At 35.7% G+C, this 19,711-nt stretch overlaps 1 protein-coding gene across 2 annotated transcripts in view; it reads left to right on the top strand.

The window, feature by feature from the left end:
* LOC149579670 (ARM repeat superfamily protein) overlaps nucleotides 1-16,919 on the top strand; it is a 160,611-nt gene extending 143,692 nt beyond the window's left edge. For both annotated transcript variants that reach the window (XM_089786504.1, XM_089786494.1), the window contains exons 27-31: nucleotides 26-305; nucleotides 2,262-2,495; nucleotides 15,207-15,749; nucleotides 15,843-15,975; nucleotides 16,100-16,919. In XM_089786504.1, the coding sequence (XP_089642630.1) occupies nucleotides 26-305; nucleotides 2,262-2,495; nucleotides 15,207-15,749; nucleotides 15,843-15,975; nucleotides 16,100-16,350 (1,441 nt within the window). In that variant the 3' untranslated portion in view covers nucleotides 16,351-16,919. The remainder of the gene's footprint in view (nucleotides 1-25; nucleotides 306-2,261; nucleotides 2,496-15,206; nucleotides 15,750-15,842; nucleotides 15,976-16,099) is intronic.
* Nucleotides 16,920-19,711: the final 2,792 nt, after the last annotated feature.

The following is a 19,711-nucleotide window of genomic DNA, read 5'->3' as shown; positions in this document are numbered from 1 at the left end:
ACTTGCTTGATTGCATCTTTTGCAGCTATGAGCATACATGTGGCCGAGAAACTGTGCTGGAAATGTTACATGTGATCATTCAGAAGTTTCCAAGTAATGTGGTTGATGAACAAGCAGAAACATTTTTCCTCCCATTAGTGGCACGTCTGGTAAATGATAATGACAAGGGTATACGGGCTATGGTAGGATATGTCTTGAAAGAACTGATTGGTCATGTGAGTCAGCGACCACTGCAACGGATGCTGACATTTGGTCTCTTGTGGTATAAGGGTGAGAAGAAACAGCTGTGGTGCCCTGCTGCTCAGGTACATTTTATTCCTCAATTTGTAAGACAGTGCCAACATTTAGTTTTGTGATGTTTCATTTAAATGACATGAATTTTTTTTTTGTGGCCAAAACATAGATTTATCATCAATACGATCAAGAAAGCATCATTTTTGAGAATTAGCTTAGTAGCTTTGGATCAGCAACACTAGGGATTTACAAGGCCCTCAACTAGAAAAAATATGTGAAATTTGAATCCAACTACAAATAGTTCCCAGCTACCATTAAGGCCAAAATCCAGGAGAACCAAGTGGCTATTATTAGAATGTAAGAGCTTACAGACTGATAATTCTGAGTTGGCTATCAGGCCTGATGAAGTACAAAGTGCCTTTGGTAGGATCCATTAAAAAGGTTGCCTAAACTCAGAAGCCGAAGACGAATACAAATACTTTCGGAAGAAAACTGTGTCAGTTTTGTATCGACATATCTTCACACTTCATGATCCATCATCAAGATGAGGTTCATAATAAGTTTAAGATTGCAAAACAAGGTGCTTTATAGAGGAGTTGAAGAGAGAGCCCGCAGAATGAGAGTTGATATGAAAGGAGGAACAAAACAAGTACATTAATTAAACTTAATATTAAATCAATTAAATTATATTTGTTTCAACATTAATTGCTACATTTAATATTAAAATTTCTTAAATGACTTGTTAACTTTTTGTTCCTCCTCTCACCTCAACTACATCCCTATTCTCTTTTCCTCTTAACTAGGACCTTGTTCTACAATTTTTCACCTGCTGTTTTACTCATCCTAAAGATGGATCATGGAATTTTATTCAAAATGCATGGATAGAATTTTTTTTACACAATCTTCCAGAAATGCTCTTATTCACTATGCCAGATTGTGGAGATATCATGTTTTAATAGAAATGAAGATACGTTTGAAAGAACTAAATTTTGCAAAAATGTATAATCCACCCCGCCACCCTTCCCACCATTTTTCTTTATATTGTGAATGCACTCACCTTTCACAAAATTGTTGTTTGTTTCTATTTTTCACTGCACCAAGCATGTAGATCTGATAAAGTCTTGTTAATGTTATCCACGAACATTGGTGAGCATTCATCACTTCAATTGCTACATGACCACAGTTCTTGTTGGACAGTCTTTCTTCTCAAACTGATAAAGTCTTGTTAATGTTATCCACGAACATTAGCGAGCATTTATCACTTTAATTATAATTATCAGATGACCATGGTTCATGCTGGACAATCATGCAAAATTAGATATCATTCCTTTTTCTCCTCCTTGCTTTGTCAAATGACAATCAACAACATTATCACTACTTCTCTTTGCAATTCCCAATCCCTTCAGATAAGCTGCTAATGAAATTATATTTATTGAATGAAATATTAACATTTATTTTATGATACCCAGAAACGTTTTGTTTTTTGAACTTCATTTAATATTTTGTAGGCAAGTTCTGCAAAACATGACTCAGTCATTTAAGTAAAGATTGCTTATTATTGCATACCATATTTGTAACTACAATCATTGGAGTATGCAAAATGGCTGAGGCACTGATCATGATTATTGGACTCATTTGATGGAATTCCTTAAAAGTATGCCATTAGAATGTAATTAAGTTTTCATGTTAATGTTATCGATTACTGTAAGTTGTAACACCAGATCATTTTTTTCCCTTGCTTTTGTGTTGGCTAACAACATTACAGACATGTTACTTTCTGATAATTTTGCTTTTTCATGCTTGGGATCATTGTTTTTCTTGCTTTCATATTGGCTGACATCATTGCAGAAATATTAGTTTCTGACCAATTTTGTTCTATATTGTTGATGTTAGGTTTTTTAGGCATGATGATGTAGACACAAATTGTACTCGAGTAGAGGAAAATGCTTTCATTTTAGGATCCAGGCTCTCTTTTTTTCTTCTTCCTTCTTATTTGATACACAACTTTTTTATATATCTTTGTGCAGGTTTTAGGTCTCTTGATAGAAGTGATGAAGAAAAGTTTTCAAGCACATATTGAAGATGTGAGATCTAGAGCAATTGAGATCTTGAAGTGTGCAGTTGCTGCAGCTAGCAATGAAAAACCAGAGGATGCTGATAATGAAATGCTATCTTTTTGGCAAGAGGCATATTATTCCCTCATCATGTTGGAAAAGTTGTTACATCAATCTCCCGAAATTTCTTTACACAAAGACTTTGAGGTATGGATTTAATTTGTTTTTAAGTGTTTTACAAGGCAAAGACACCTTGGCATTCTTTAGTTTATGCGATCGTAAATATATCTTTGATTTTTGATTTACCTAATAGGATGGATGCCTGCTTTTGACCAATCTGTGTGAACCAGTGATCATTTTTATCAATGATTTTCAAGGATTCTTAAATGGTTGGAATGGTATAATGCTCTTAATGTTGCTTCAAAGCAGTATATTTTTCATGAGTAGTCCCTGTTGTCCTTTTTCATTTGTAATAATAATTAACACCTTTCGTAGGGTGTCTTAAATGCTATGTACTAGTAGTGTAGATCATAGTCTACAAACTTGGACTTAAAAAACCTCCACATACCGAAATTGGACTTGAACTCTATTAAAAACTTGAGAAAACAAAAAACAAAAAACAAAATTTAAATTCCTTAAAATATTAATAGTTATGAGATGTATCAAATCAGTATATAAAATGTTGGATAAGTGCTTTCTATTATATTTGAATACAAAAAGAGTACAAAATTGAATATTTTGTGAATACAATAGCCAACTGACAAATACAAAGTGTATTATGCATTTATGATAATTGTCATTGACAGTCTTTGCAATTACATGCGGCTCAACCTGGAAACTAAAGGATCCTAGTTTATTTGCCTCATGTTAAACATTCTTTGCAATGATGTTATTTAATTTAATGCATCCCACTTCTATTGTATGTACACCCTTTGTAGCTTGTCTATTAAAATCATCATTCTCATCTGCTATAAACAAATGGGTGTCCTCATCTTACATGTACAATTTCTGTATGAATCATTTTAATTTAAGTTCATATGATTGTAAGTAATTTGGAATCAAAGGAGTGTCGGGGGTCATGCTGTGTGAGTGGGTGAAGTCCCGCTTCCCTTTTCTACATTTTTCTAGCGTGGGTTAACTCATGATTTTTTAGTGTGATTAAACTTATTGTTGCCTCTACCTTTTGTACATTTTTCTAGAGTGGGTAACTCATGATTGTTTAGCGTGATTTTGCAAATACTTTGATGGAAGAAAAATTCACTGCAATCTTAATGTTTTACTTGGCTGCAAGCTAGGCAAGTGCCTCGCTTGGCTATTTTATGTACAAGTGCCTTTTGGGTATTCCAACTATGATTTCGTCCAATATAACGACCATAAAAACTTACTAAAAAAGAATTTGGGTAACTATCCTTTTTTAATCTTGACATTCAAAAAGCCTTATTGTGAACTAGGGTGCACAACAACCTGAAATCATTATCTTACACTTTGTACGTATTTTACTGTCATTAGTAATTCTTTCTAAGACATGAGAAGCCTTCTGTTTGATGAGCAAACAGTTACAATGGGGTAGTGGGGTCGGGAGGTAGGGAGAAGGTAGGGCTGCTGGGAGGGGAGTTGTGGGGGCAGGTGAATCAAAAAAACAATATTTATTTCACCTTCCAAAACTTATTTAATTACTTCAAGTTTTGTCGGCACTGACCCCTCATTCACTATGTGAGCATTGTTGATGTGTGTTTTATGACCCACCAAATAGTAGAACAAAATACAAAAATATCTTATCCTCTCTTGAACAAAGTCTAATGTATGCTAAGATTGCAAGAATATCATAGGATGACTCCAAGGGTTCCTCAATGTTAGGTCTTGACTGTGGATAAGCGCGGTGGTTGATGTGATTTGCTGATGATCACAAGGGGCCTTACGAATTTTTACTTAGATTCATTTCAAGTCATATTGGGTGTGTGTTAATGCGAGTTTTGTATCACTTACATAACATATTAGGATTTGAATATTCAATATGGGATATCAAACATGCAACTCCTCTCTTGAAAAGTTATTATTCATGAAGACATAAGCAATAGCTCCAATGTTCCTTACACCGTTGGATACTCACTCAGTTTTATCGATGTGATTTGTTGGTAATCACATAGGCGGCCTTACGTATTCATTCGAAGATGACTTAGACTTTGGTGGAATGATGGAGATGACGACTCGGTTTGTGAAATGTGCGGAGGCAGATAATGTTGATGGTGGTGGTGATGGAGGATGTGTCTGCCAGTGATGATGTTGATGGGAAAGCGATGGTTGTGGAAGGTGAATGGATGTGTTCTAATACTTAACTTACTCCTCTAATTTGCTTCTCTAAGCTTCGACTACCCAACTACTCACTATTCTACTCCTACCTATGAATGGAAGGTTAGCAAATGGACAGGGATTGAACCTAATGAGAGCTGACCAGCGGCCTCACTTCCATAGGTGCAATGGTTCAAAGGAATAATAGACTAGTTTACCACACCAGGCTTCCCAACCAGCCGCTAGGATGCTAGTGGTCTAGTATTGATCCCTATCAAACATTTACCAATCCTACCACACCACTATCCACCTACTTTACTTTCACTTGAACAACTTAAACAACTTGAAATGAAATCTAACTAAGTGGAAGTAGAAAACATGCAATAACACCCAATGTTCTTGATCAACATGCCAATTGCAACAATGAAAAAGGGAGCATTTTGGTATTATCTTCACAACAATTTCTCCAACCACTTTACAAATGAGAGCAAATGGCCTTTTATAGGGGCCAAAAATACAACGGACGGTGGAGATCAAAACAAGATCAACGATCCAGATTGGATCCTCAAAACCCTGATTAGGGTTGCCACTCCATTGGCCAATGAGAAGCTGCCACCTCATCAATGGACCAATGAAAAAAGTGCAAAAAGTGGGAACCAATGAGAAGGCACCAAAATGGTGGCCAATTAGAAATAGACACTTGTCCTATTCTAGAAGAAAGGGAAATTGCCACTTGGGCTTACATCAAATGATTTAATATAAATCTTCCCTTTTCTTTCATTTTTTTAGCTAAGGCAATGAACTTAGCTAGCCTTTTGTTAACTTCTTCCATAGGAGGACAAGGTGTGTGCTTCGCCTTGAGTTCCTCTGACTTCGCCACACCACTTGCTGCTTGTAGTATCTTTTCGTGATCCTTCTCATTTTCTTTCTCACATCCAATAAAAGCATTGAGAGAGGAAAGGGAGCCCAAATGCTTTCTCTTGATAGCAACCTTTCCCAACTCATCCAATCTCGATCCAAAATCTGTTTCATTGACATCCTCTTCTCTAATATCCTCAAAATCAAGTGCCATTGTAAGCTTCGATTATCTGTTAACTCCTTTCCTTCCCTCGCGTATCCAATTCTGCTTTAGATGAGTGTAATAGGCCCCTTGGTTATCTTGAAATGACTTAGTTGCTTGATCCATCATTACAATTGTCATGCCCTTGTACTGGGGAATGTTAAATGTTTCTTCAATTGCTTGTTCGCCGATGCTGGCCAACACTCTCTTCCCTTCATCAAAAATGATGGAATTACTATTTAGATCAAATCTGGATGCACATTCCATAATCAATTCTGGACAAGGCAATGTGGGAGGAAAGGCCGCTGCGTGTACAATTCCACTCTTGTAAATCCTTTTTGCCAAGGGGGATTGTCCTTCCTTCAGTCTGTCCCTCATCCGTATCATGTCCACTGTACAGATATTGGTGTCAGTTATTCTCTTCATTTTCGAGAAGAAGGAAGTATTGGGCATCATATCTTCTTTGTCTTTCTTAGTGTTTGCCCGCTTGGGATTCTTACTTGCACTATCATCCTCCATGCTCGTCGCCCTATTACGGGATGGTAGAGTGGTGGACCAAAAGGCAAGAAGAACCAAGCGGAGCAATCCTTAGACTAGAACGAAAGATGGATGTCAATGTAAGCACTCCTTGCAACTCTCGATGATGAAAATTCACCTTAACCGATAAACTTATAGCGATTGTTCGGAACTTAGGATATGAATTTCAAGTAGTTCAAATCCCTTTGCAAATAGAAATTTACACTCCTAAAACTATCCAACACTTGCCTTCTATGCAAAAATCAAACTTTCATATGTATCTCTTCTCCCAACAAAATTGCCAAAATTTGGTATAAAAATGCAGTCTAAATAGGAAAAAATCAGACCCTCACCATGAATTGCCCAAAAATTAGAATCAGATCTGCCTCAATAACATGCCAAGAATGGAAAATTTTGCCTTTGTCTCAAATTCGCCCATGCATGAAGTCTGAAATCTGCCCAAAATGCTACCTAGGGCACAAATCGCAGCCCACAAATGGAGGAGAAAACCACCAAAATATGCAAGAATCTGCCCACAGGAAAAATCCCCAAGGTCTGAAAATGGAGAAATGCAAGCAAAAAAATTGCCCAAGCATGCAAAAAACTGCCTTCCACTAAATTCGCTTGCACAAAATTTGCCCAAGTTTGGAAAAAAATCTGCTCCTCCACAAAATTCGCCCACAAGGAGAGGAAGAAATGATTTGTGAAAATGAGATGGGGAGGAGACTCCCTTTATAGCCAATTTTCTTTCTCCATAAAGCTGGCCTACATGGTCTAGGAGAAAACAAAAAAAAAAAAAAATTCAAGTTAAGGCCCACAATTAAATACTTAGCTCAAAAAAAAATTTTTTGCCAAAAGAAAATTGCACTTTTAAATTTACCAATTAGCTCCAATTGCAAAACGAAATTAAATGGCCTTGAGGGTGTTAAATATTTTCATTTAATGAGGGTTTAGTAATTAATACGTCATTAAATTTGGATTTTGGCTAACCAAAAGCCATTATATTAAATTACTAAATTCATTAAAAACTTAAAATTTTTCAAGACAATTAATCCAATTAAAGCCAATTTTTTGCAATTTTCTACCAAATCGATTTTGCCAAGCTAAAAATAAAATAGATAAAATTAAAATTGCATTTAGAACCAAAAAATCGATTTTTTGCAATTTTCCTCATTTCAACAAAATTAAAAATTTTCACCAAAGAAAAATTTGAGATTTTCCAAAAACTTAAGTCTAATTAAAATTTCTCTTTTGAGAATTATCCAAATTTACAGAGTTAAAACCAAATTTTCAAAAGAAAACGTCTAAGGACAAAATTCACAACTTTATCATGCCAAGTTGAAATTAACTTAGAAAATTATTTGGCCTAAGGATAAAATTGATAGCTCTGGAAAATCAAGTTAAGAAAACCGGGTGAAAATAAGCTAAGCCTCCCCATATCTGTCTTGAAGGTGCCAAGGCGTGACATTTTCAAAACTCAAAAATTTTGGGCAATCCAAAAATTTGCTGAGGTGATTAAAAAAGGGGGGTCCCCAAGATTTGGGGCGATGTGTGAAAACCTCACAACAGTGTGGAGCTATCAAAAGGTTTTGCAATGAAGTATTGGTTTGGATTTTCACAAAATATGCGGAAATGAAAGGGGATAGGGTTTAGGAGTTCTATTCTAATCCTAAGGGCAGTGACGACAAGAGATGGTACTGTGGTGGACAAATTCCTTAATTTTTCGAGCTTTGCTTTGCCAAGTTATACTACAACTACACGTGAATTAAAGCAATATTCAAGGGTTATGTGAAATATTTTCATACCACCACCTACACCATCATTAAGAACAATATATATGAGTGATAGAAGTTAAACCTATGCATGAAAGGTGTTCAAGCTAACTTTGCACAATGATTTAGAAGCACTAAAATGTCAAAACTATGAACCAAAGGAATTCATCAAAAGACCATCATCTTCTCCATTGCAATCACAACACTTTAACTAAACTTTATCTAAATGAGGGAACTAAGAGAACAAGTAAGCAATAAGGCACATCAAATATTCACCAAGCTTCAATGAAAACTCTATTATCTCAGTAGCTCATAGTAATGATCTCAGAAAATCCTCCCTTAAAAAATGAGAAGTGAGGCCTTTAGGTTCTCGATTATAACAGGTGGCCCAGATGATCACAAGAATCAATGGCCCAGATCGTGCCACATTAGCCCTAATTAGGGTTAGGGCAAAGAAAAAGAATCTACATTAATACAATAAGAAATCCATTGCTATAGTGGGTAATAAATGCCCACTACACATGCTCATTTGGGAAGTGAATGGGGTGCAAAAATGACCACTAAGAACACACCCATTATGCAATAAATGCATCTATCCTTGATTTTGCCTCCTGAAGGCATGGAAGCGATCCAACATTATCTCTAATTCATTTGTGCTAATGCTTGGCTGTGATTCTGTCTTGAATTCCAGAATTGCAACTACTTTTTCTACCTTTCCTAAACTTTCCTCCCGATCTAGTAACAAGTCCTGAATGGTGTGCATGGTATTCGAGAAGATGGAGAAGTTCTCTCAAAATCATCTCTTTCAGAAACATTCAGTTGAAAGAACTCCAACTTGACTTTCAAATTGTCTGTTCCCATTTTATCCTCTACCAACCTCTATGACAACAAGGATGCAACTGTATTGGACACCTCTTTCTTGAAGTTATCAACAATCTTTTTCCATCTAGTGGATTCCTGGGTGAAGCTCTCACACATTTCCTTGGCTGTGATCATTGTGCTATACCATTGAAGGAAGTCATAGACATCCCCTTCGCCAATAACTCCACCATCAATCAATGCTTGCTTTGGAGTCTCCATTAGATTCTAAACATTGGAAATCATTTCATCTTGGTAAATATGCCCCTCTTCCCATGATTCCTCCATGCATTGGATCCTGGAGAGTACAACTAATGCCTGATTATGCACTTGCACCAATTCTTTTCCGTGCATGAGGGTTTCTTCCTGAATTCTTTTGACCCAAACCTTTGCACCTTGAGTTGTCTTCTTTATCATGTCAATATCGTCTATTGCTTTAGCTGAATCACTCGCTAGAGGGAGAGGATGGACCTTCCTCTCTCACTGGACGAGGAAAGTTGTTTATGAATTGACATGAAGCCTCTATTTTTATTTTTTGTTTCCAGTATCTTTCTTTGAGCTTCTTCATCCTTTCTTTCAAAGCTTGAGTGGAATAATCAAATTTTGCTATGATTTTCTCATGGGAGGCACAACCAAGATTGATTTTTGTGACATGGTACTCATCTGGAGTAATTTGGTCCTTAGTTTATCGTTTGTAGGAGTTGCAATCTGCAAAATCCTGGACCCCGATTCTCCTCTGACAACCTAAGTGAACCTTTTTGCTTTCCCTTGTTCTTCAGATTGGTTGGCTCGGTCAAAAATTTCTTGCAATTCAACTATCGGATCAACCTCCCTTTCTTGACTCTTTTGAATTCGTTGCTTTAACCATTCTAGAATGGGTATACTCTAGACTCGCGGGATCACCAATTGTTCTTTCCTTCGGATTGCTTGAATGTTGACATCCTCTTCACCTCTTGGACTATCCACGGCCACTTTAGGAGATACAACCTCTACAGTTGGAATCTGTGTTGCTGCTAGAGGAACATCTTCTACTTCTGGACTAGACCCGACCTCCATTTCTTGCTCTTAAGATTGCAGCAAGACTTTCCTCTATAGCCATATCTTGATTTCTTTCTTGTGCAAATTTTTCATAGGCATTTATACTCCATCCGTCTTGTACTAGCCTTGCCAAATTTTCTTCTCGCTCAAATATTTATGCTTGTCTCTACTTCCTGTCTCTCAAAGGTATCTATCTCTTAAACACTGGGAGTGCGACTCGACACAGAAGGAACATTTTCAAATTTCTGCTTCTTCTATTGAGGCTCCTAGATCTTTTCTTGAGCTACTTGATTCCCTTTCCTATGTTCTACATCTTCTGATGGAGTGTCCTTTTCTTGAACACTCCCTTCGGATATTTTCCCTGGTCATTCATCCTTGAGTGGTCGGTGGCCAATTAATCTATATGTAAATCCATTTGTTGGCACAACTAGTTTAGCGAGTTTACATTCAAACCGCCACTTTGTAAAATCAAAGACTGGCTTTGAAAGAACATTCAGATTTATGACCTCTTTCTTTTGCCATCCATATGGATGAATTGCCATTTCTGAATTGAATCCTTTTGTACTACATTCAGATCTTCCTCCACCTGTTCAGATACTTGGAGTATGTTGCATATTCTAATCATACTTAGTGGCAATCTTCCTCAAGGTGAACTTTATGCTGATACTTTGATCCCGATATTGATTTGATCTTGTTGTAGGGATCAAAATTTAGACCATTTTGGAAAAAGTGGAAGATGAAAGCACTAAAGTTAATCCGATGATCTCTCTGCTGCCTTCAAGCATGGGCATATCTTAGTTTTCCCTTCTCCCACAGAATTTGGGAAATGCAATCCCAACTTCCCCTTCCCTTTTTGAATCTTGTTATAAATTTTGAGTTGTCGAGTAAGCTCCAACAAGACCATCTTATCCGTCGGGTACCTTGGAAGCTTGTATGGCTCCATAGAAAATCCTTGAACTTGGATGTATGAAAAGGTGGGAAATTGAATGAACCAAGTTCAATAATCCTCCACTAACTTCATTGCCCCAACTGACAATCTCATATGTAGCCTCTTTTGTAGGGTCTTGACAATGCGCATGGCAAAAACATCATTAACTCTTACATAATCATCCCTAGAATAAAAATGCAATTGTGGGTAGCATTCATGAACTTTTAGGTGTTGGGTTCCGCTCCTAATCGATCTTTTGCATCTTTGTCCATCATACTTCATCCTTCATGCTAGCATATAGATGACGTAGGAGCTCATATAAAAGTTTCTTGTTTGCTCCAAATTCATCAATTGTGCATTCAGGTGATCACTTATGAGGCCAACCAAATGTATCTTGTGCCCTTGTCTTGCCACTTGCCTAATGAAGTACCACATCAAAGTTTCAAAATAATAGGAATGAGGCACTCCAAAAATGCGACTAAGCATCATGATCATGTCACTATTCTCTCGTTGCAAATCAAGCCATACCAGCTCCTTGGGAGTCTTAGAATGACGTAACCTATTCTTTTTCAACCATTTCTTATTAATGATTTCCTCACAAAATAGAGTTCCAGCATTATATACTGACCTTGCTCTTGTGTCACCATCTTTTGGGGGAACAAATCCCAAATGCCTTAGATATGGATGCTGGAAAAAAATCTGCAAGAATGTTTCCTTTTGAGTCCTTGATTGTTTTGTCTCTGGTACTATAATGTTTATCACATTCTACAATCAGTTTGGGATGTTGAAATAAGGGAGGGAAATCAGCTGCAACAACAATTCCACTTCTCATGATCTTGGTGGCCAAGTGTGTAGGGCTGATGGTCCTTCTATTCAAACATCCTCCGGTTTAACTCGTTCATATTGAGGCCACCAAGGCAAAATGAACAAGATTTCAGATGTGCACAAAGTTCCTTGTGTTCAAACATCCACACACGAACATGCAAAAAGCCAAAAAAAGTAGAGACAAGTCCTCCATTTTTTTTTTTGTTAAGTCACCAAGATTTCAAGATGTCTCCTTGGAATTCACTTTCTACGCCTTTTGTTGAGATAATGGGTCTTGCATACATTGCATAATATTGTTTATATTGTATTTTATTATTATTATGTAATGTTGTACCTAGGAGCACCTAGATGGATGCGCAACATGTAAAGATCCCCATGGGATATACTTGATGAGTTATTATGGGTTATGTGGAACGGTTATATTTTTCGTTCCCAGTTTACTTACACCCTTTTCAAGAAACACAAACCTTTTTTGAATTTTTCCAACTACCAAAAATTCCTTTATGATGAAGTCCACAATCCTCTTTCACAAATTCCCAGAAAATTTCTTCTCCCTCTCTCAAGGATTCCAAGTAATTTTAAGTTTTCTTAGAGAAACTTCCTCAGAGTCTTTTAGATAGGCCTTCTGAATTTCACTCCTGCTCTTCTTAATTCTCTCTTCAGATTTTTGTGTGGAGAAAGAATGAAGTGGTTTCTTATATAGACCTCCTCCATAAAAAGATGCTATTAAAATTGTGGGCTAAAATTAGACAACTACTTTACTCAGTCACCAAGATTCCCATTTTTGTGCCACTTATCATTGTTTTTCTCCCGTGTTTTAAAAAAAGTTGCCGATTTGGTGCTTGACTTCATAATGAAGTTATGCCATGATTCATCCAATTTTGATTTTTTTGGGGGAACTAATTAATTAAATACTAATTAAAATCAATATTTAATCAATTCCTTGAACAATTTATTTTCAATTTTCCCGATTTTAATTTTTTGGATTACCCTTTTCAAAAAAAATCAATGAAATATTAATAAAATTAATATTTAATTTCTATGTAAATCCAAAAAAAAAATCTTCTGGATCACGTGTTTTCAAAAATGCTGTTTTTTTCTTTCCAGATTGGATTGTTTTAAATCCGACTTATCATCTTTCAAGAATTTTTTGCCCAAATACTCAATTTTTTTTTGCTTTTTGATTGATTTAAAACTTTTTTCAGATTTTTTTTTCGAGTTTTCACAGGATTCAAATTTTCAAGTTTTTTGCCCGTTTGGATTTCACAATTTTCATTTTTCGGCTTACATTTTGGATTTTCAAAATTTTCCACTGTCGGAGATTTTTTTCAAATGTTCCAATTTTGGAACCTTCGAGAATTTTCAAATTTCCTATTTTTCCATTTTCCCCCAAATTTCTTTTTTTGGGAGATTTTTCGATTGGGTTGTGAATTTCATCCATGGAATATTTTCAAAGGAGAGTGAAAAATTCACTTTGTAAACAAAGGAGGGCGGGCTTTTAATAGTCTCCTGTATTTTCATCCACGAGAGGCTTTCTACAACATGGTGAAAATTCTGCTCCAGATATTAAGGAAAGCGGCGTTTGAGGGTGTTGCAGATTTTTTCCCTTTTGAGGAATTCCTTGATGCTTTTTGATTTGCGCTCCACAAGAATGGAATAGCATGTTTTTTAGAATGTCGTGGAGTTGTCCATGGCTGATGAATTCCACAACCTAGGCATAACCGCGCCCCACTTTTCCCGGAGGGCACGTTTCCAAGGGGGTCATGGAATATGATATTGGGGGTCTCCCCTGACACATGCCAAAGTGCGCTCCAAGGGTTGAGAAGAGTGGGCTTTTCTCATTATCATGGATTTTTTATGTGCGTTGATGATTCCTTCCCAAGCGTATAGGTAATTCCACCTGTGATTTGAGATCCACAGTAGATTATCAATGTCAACTCTGCTCTGTTATCCATTGAAACACAGCACACGCAAAGGGGCTCCCATGATGAATGGGTGGGGAGTGATGACAAAGTCACAACAAGCACCAAGTTCTCAGTCAGTTCTCTTCTAAATTTTGCTATAATTTTGATCACTAATCTGCATATCTGATTTCAATTCTTGGCAAAAGTCTGAATGTAAACCTGATCACTATCTCCTTATTAGTTTGCAAATAATCTTCTAATAAGTCTGCAAATAATCTTCTTATAATCTTTTTATGTATGTGCAAACGATCTTGTAATCTTCTCATAAACCTGCATCCTATCTTCATGATTTGCTCATCAATAGTCTTGTGTATATGATTTATTTATCACTATTTTTTTGCTCTACAGCTCACCTTATCACCCCAATTTGCCATCTCCATCTATATCTTCCAACATAAGCATTTCCTTTTTAGAAGACATGCATCTTCCAAGAGAAGTGATTACCTTATAGACAATGCTTTTCATAATCTCAACTCTAAATTTACAAATCACACCTCTACATACATATTGCTGCCTTTTTAGTATTTGCAAATGTTAATCGTTTAACATATTAACCACTGCAGTGGACTAAGTGAATTGATGTCAATAAAGTTTATAACTAATTGCTTCCCTCCATACTCTCAATTGCTGCCTAATTCCTTGTAATCTGTTCTCTCCATACTTCTCATTGCCTGATCGCTGCAGGTCTCTTTAAATAAGTAAATACTTTGTCTTTTATGGACCGTATCATTTTGTTTTTTGTTAATTAACTCAACGACATTGGTGTTTTCTAATTGTATTAAGTTCTGGTTGGTATAAGCTAATCCATTAACAGTGTTGTCATTCTTCATTATTATAATTGATGTTACCTGATGTCTTTGATAAACAGACTGGTATTCATCAGTTAGAATATCATTTCTTTCATTGAACATCCGTATTAAGTTCTGGTTGGTATAAGCTAATCCATTAACAGTGTTGTCATTCTTCATTATTATAATTGATGTTACCCGATGTCTTTGATATACAGACTGGTATTCATCAGTTAGAATATCATGTCTTTCATTGAACATCTGTTATTTTTTTAATAGTATCTCTTAGACCGGTGATGATATAATGTTTGACATCAATAAGAATGATTTTCTTGATCTCGTCCTCTTGACAATAATGACAACTTTTCAATGCTCTCATTTGCTACCTGGTTGAAATCTTTGTCCAACTGTCATATCAAATAAAATAGTTGTAGATGTCTTCGTATGTAGACTCTTATGGTCATGGCAGTTAGGTTTTTTTTGGAGGGAATCATAGGTAAAATATCAGGATGCAAAGTATTCGATCTAAGGTTGCCTGGGCATTCTTTTCTCCCACCTGTGTTAAATAAGATGAATGTGCTATAGTTTTGGACATTAATGTGCTATATTTTTTGAACAGAGTGCTACCAATTATATTTTTGTTATATTTCCTCGAAAATAGATTGAAGAGAACACTTACATTTTCACAATCTTTGTCCTTTTCCATGATATCTTAGTTTTAATATGAATAAGTTTTTTGCAATCCTATCATAATTGTTCTCTTTAAGGTGGAAACAAATGATTGTAGCACTGTAATTTCTGTGAGCACTGCAATGTGTCTTTTATAGAGAATAAATTTGGTTTTGGTTTTAATCACAGCTAATTTTCCAACTCTGTTCAGGAAATGTGGGACTTGATTTGTTCGCTTCTAGTTCACCCACATGTGTGGTTGCAAAATATTTCTGGCCGTCTTATAGCTATTTATTTCTCTTCTTGTGGATCTGAAGTAGTTACAAGGAACCAGGCAAATGGGAAATCTGCAATGCTCTTACAACCAAGCAGACTCCTACTACTAGTTGCATCTTTCTGTCATCAACTTGACATGGATCTTCTTGATAACTACATGGGGGATATGAGTATGGTTGTTGAGAATCTTGTATATGTCAGCCGTGCCTTGTATTCCTTTGTGAAAAGCAGTTCAGAAGTAGATATGAAGCATTTCTTTTTTACCCTTGATGCACACAATCAGTCACTTTTAATGGAGGCACTGGCATTGCTTGGTTCAAAATCATGTAGAAAGGTTTGTGCCTGTTTGGTAACTAGACAGAACAAGAATGTTTCTGAATTTGAGGACAAAAATGAATTTCAAGATCTTGAATCGTCATTATATGAACCCATCTTTAAGAAGATGGGAAAAGTTGCATGTCAAGGAAAAGATTTACAGGTAATATTTATTGGTATTCTAGTCTTAGTTAAGCATTCATCATCAACTCATGACTGTATGGCATGTTGAGCACTTACACTGCCCTGTTTGCAGACTAAGGCTGTCTTCAAGTGGTACAAAGCAATTTCCACTCATCAGGGCCATGAAGGAATCCAACGCTATGGAGCAGCAATACTACTGCCATTGTATAAGATCATAGAAGGTTATGCAGGGAGTGTGATTTCTGGTGAGGAAAATGGCATGGCTTTCTTTTACCTTGGTTTGAAGGAAAAAAAGTATTATTAACAAATTTCTAGTTTTTGAAGATATGAATTCTTCAGTTATTTCACGGGCTGTTGTCATTAATGCAGGGGACGTGAAGCTATTGGCGGAGGAAGTTCTGAACCACATGAAAGATATTATGGGGGTTGAGGGTTTTGCACAAGCCTACAATTTAGTAAGGCAGAAAGTCAAGGCGACCCACAATAAGAGAAAGCAAACAGAAAAAGTTTCTGCAATTGTTAATCCAATCCGGCATGCACAAAAGAAGAGAAAGTTAGCAGTGAAACGGCAAGCTCAGAAGAAACGTAAAGTCATGAAAACAAGGATGCAGAGAAGTTAAAGCCTTGCAACATTGTTATGCTGATTGGCATTTACTTCTGATGGGCTTGGAGAACATAATATTTCTTGTTGTAGAAAGTGGGAATGGAGAAAGACATTCTTTGAAGAAGCTTGATTCAAGCTCACATGTACCATTGTGGTGAGTAATTCATTTCAGCAGCTTCTGCCTGGTTCTATCGTAAGAATATACACACCGATAATTTTCATGGGTGTTAGGTAGTATGGTGCACCGGCTCAAATTTATGTAAACTGTGAGTACTGCAGGATGACTCATGTATATATATTTTAGTTTCATGCAGAAATTTGAACTTCGATAGGGATTATTCTTACTTCTTCGCAATCTAGCACACCGAGTGTCATTAGTTTTTGCACAAAATAGTTTTAGATACATTCCTTAGTATATTCTTATCTTTTCCCCTTTCCTTGGATACATCAAAAAGTTTATGCTGTTATCTATTTGTAATATTTTATCTTTCATATTCGTGCAAAATTGCATGGATCCTACGGTTCCACATTTTTGACAATGAAATCCTGAATGAATGGAAAATTTCAGGTGGTTAATTAACACAAGATGACGTTTCTAGCTATAAATATGTATAATATTTAGCATGATGAAGGGACTGCATTGGAAAGCATCAAGTAAGAAGCTAACACCAAGTAATAATTCACATTAGCATGTCAGCCATAATGGTTTGCAAATGCTTTGGAAAAAAAAGGGTTCGATCACCCTCTTTAAAAACGGGTCGTTTCTAATGTTTTAAAATGATTTTTTCTTTTCTTTCCGCAGATCCACAACAGATAATGTATGCAAGTTCAATGTTGAGAGCATAGGCTTTCTAATGTATGCAAGCATGAATATATAAGAACATTAATATACTAAGACATGATGGGTTTGGGGATGTTGCCACCTTAATTTCTTTTTATGCATTCGATCTTGACCTTGCTCACTATGTATTTATTTAATTTGTTGGGCGGCTACCTATATTGCCATGACACTTTTAGGCATCGAGCTTTATATTAATCATTATTCAGATTGTATTGGAGATTGTGCAATATCTCTCGCCGTCTCAATCTTTATTCATAACTAAACATGTGCGGGTGACTTCTTATTTTTGTTGGCTCGCCCCTTGGAAGATGTTTTTATATATTACCTCTATTTCTTCTCCGGTGCCTTCGCATATGTTATTGCGTACCATAAAACTCTCTTTCTTCATGCTAAGTGCTACACAGGTCGTAACCAGTACGACTATATTGTATTAGAAATTTGTTAAGCTTGCCAAGCCCGTAAGGGGAACTAGTGTGTTTAGATCTAGCAAAGCTAATTGTAGTGAACGATAGTGGTGGAATCCTCCTACGCCGAATTCCATTATATTCAACATATCGTATCAGTCGAACCAGGTCATGTCTTGTAATCATACGGAATCTCATCATATTTATTTCATTAATTCTATATTGCCATCATCGTACTTCCATTTGTATTTTCATCAGAGATGTATATTTGTGAATGTCGAAGGACTGTGCATGTGAAATGCTTTAAGATCAATTGCATTTATGCTTCCTCTGTCATGAGCTTCAAACCATACTGGGGTATGATTTGTATATCTGTGAGATGGGTAAGTTGCTCTACATATATAAAGAACAATATGCAGATTTAAGATTTAACCTTCTTATGATACCATCGGCCAGAACGGGCAAGATGATGGCAAATGTATGAGCAGTAGCACATCAATTCTTATTTTATTACTATTGCATTCATTAGAAGCAATTAAAAATTATACAATATATTAGTTTAACCAATAAAATTCAAGTATTTTTTTTTAGGTTTTAAGTTTTTTATAAAGTTTGAACATTTTTATTATTTTTTGAAATGAAAAAAAGTCATTTAACTGAAATCTTATTGGTTCTCACTAATAATAGTAAGGGAGAAAATTAATTTTTGAAACCAAAAAAGCAAGAAAAGTTTAAAGCTCTAACTTTTATCATTAATTGTGCAATTAATATGATTGAAAATGTCATAAAAGATGATGTTACGCTACATTTACTTTATCATTTCAAAAATTTCACAATTTAAATTCTTTATAAAGTTTGAACATTTTTATTTTATTTTTTGAAAAGCAATAATAATATTTAATTGAAATCTTATTGGGTCATACTAAATGGTAATAGAGAAATTAATTTTTTAAAACTAAAAATCAATGTAAATTTAAAATTCTAACTTTTTGTATTTATTGTGCAATTAATATAATTATTATAAAAGATATGTCACACCACACTTTACTTTACCATTAGTCAAATTAATAATAATAGAATGTACTAACTCATAACATTTTGATTTATTTTGTCCTTAAAGCATTATCTTTTAAAAGAATTAAAAGTAATAAAAAGTAAACAAGAGCTCTTTCAGAGCTTGAGTCCCTGCCTTTTGGGGATATAGAAATCATCTTGGAATGTTTATGTGGAAGCCTAGTAGTGAAAGATTTCAAGATAACAATGACATAATATGAGTTTGTCATAGTTGTTACAAGTGATACAGGAATATATTTCTATTGGATTTGAGTACCTCTCTTTAGATTATGAGAAGCCTATATTTGATGAAGACATGAATGTATGCTATCCAATCAGAGATCGTAGACATACTTTTGAGAGAAACTTTATTCCTTTGTGAGATTCTTGTGATGCTATCTTACAAATGCTCCTATCAAAATCTTTTCTTTGATGATTTTTGTGCTTATCATTGATCCAATGACCATGTCACTTTTGATTGTATGGAGCTGAAACATAAAGTGCAAGATCTCATTGATTATGAGATTGTTGATCTTGGGACCTCTAATGACTCATGCAGCGAGGATACTTCTCTTGAGCAAGATTATGTTGATGAACCTATGTCTAGTAGTGGCTCTATGACATCTTCCACTTCTTCCAACATTCATACCTCTCATAAAACTTCCAGTTCCTATGAAATACTACCTAATGCTTTCCACACTACCTATTCCTATCCTCAAGGGTTACCTCTGAAAGAAACTCAAGCTAACTTTCACTTGGTTAGTAACCTTTTCTGTGCTACTGAAGGCAAAGATGCTCAATCTTATGCAACACTATGCTTTCTTTTCATGCTTCCACTAATTCCTTCTTCTCCTTGCTTTCCCTGTTGTCCTTAGAAGTAGCTCCATGTCGAGAGTACTCTCATAAGATTAATGATCAAGATCAAACATCCGTTCATCTCCTTCAAAATATCATCCTTCTACCTCCTAAGTATGATGATGACACTATTTTTTAGTGTATTATAATTGTTTGAATTATGCATATAGCTGCATTCAATGTTTTACATGCAAATTCACATCAAAAATTTAAATCACATTGAA

The sequence above is a fragment of the Cupressus sempervirens genome, chromosome 1 (assembly GCF_028749045.1).
Source record: "Cupressus sempervirens isolate cs-2001-9-10 chromosome 1, ASM2874904v1, whole genome shotgun sequence".
NCBI lineage: Eukaryota > Viridiplantae > Streptophyta > Pinopsida > Cupressales > Cupressaceae > Cupressus > Cupressus sempervirens.
Note: the sequence above shows the minus strand (reverse complement) of the source record. Positions and strands in the feature narration are given on the sequence as shown.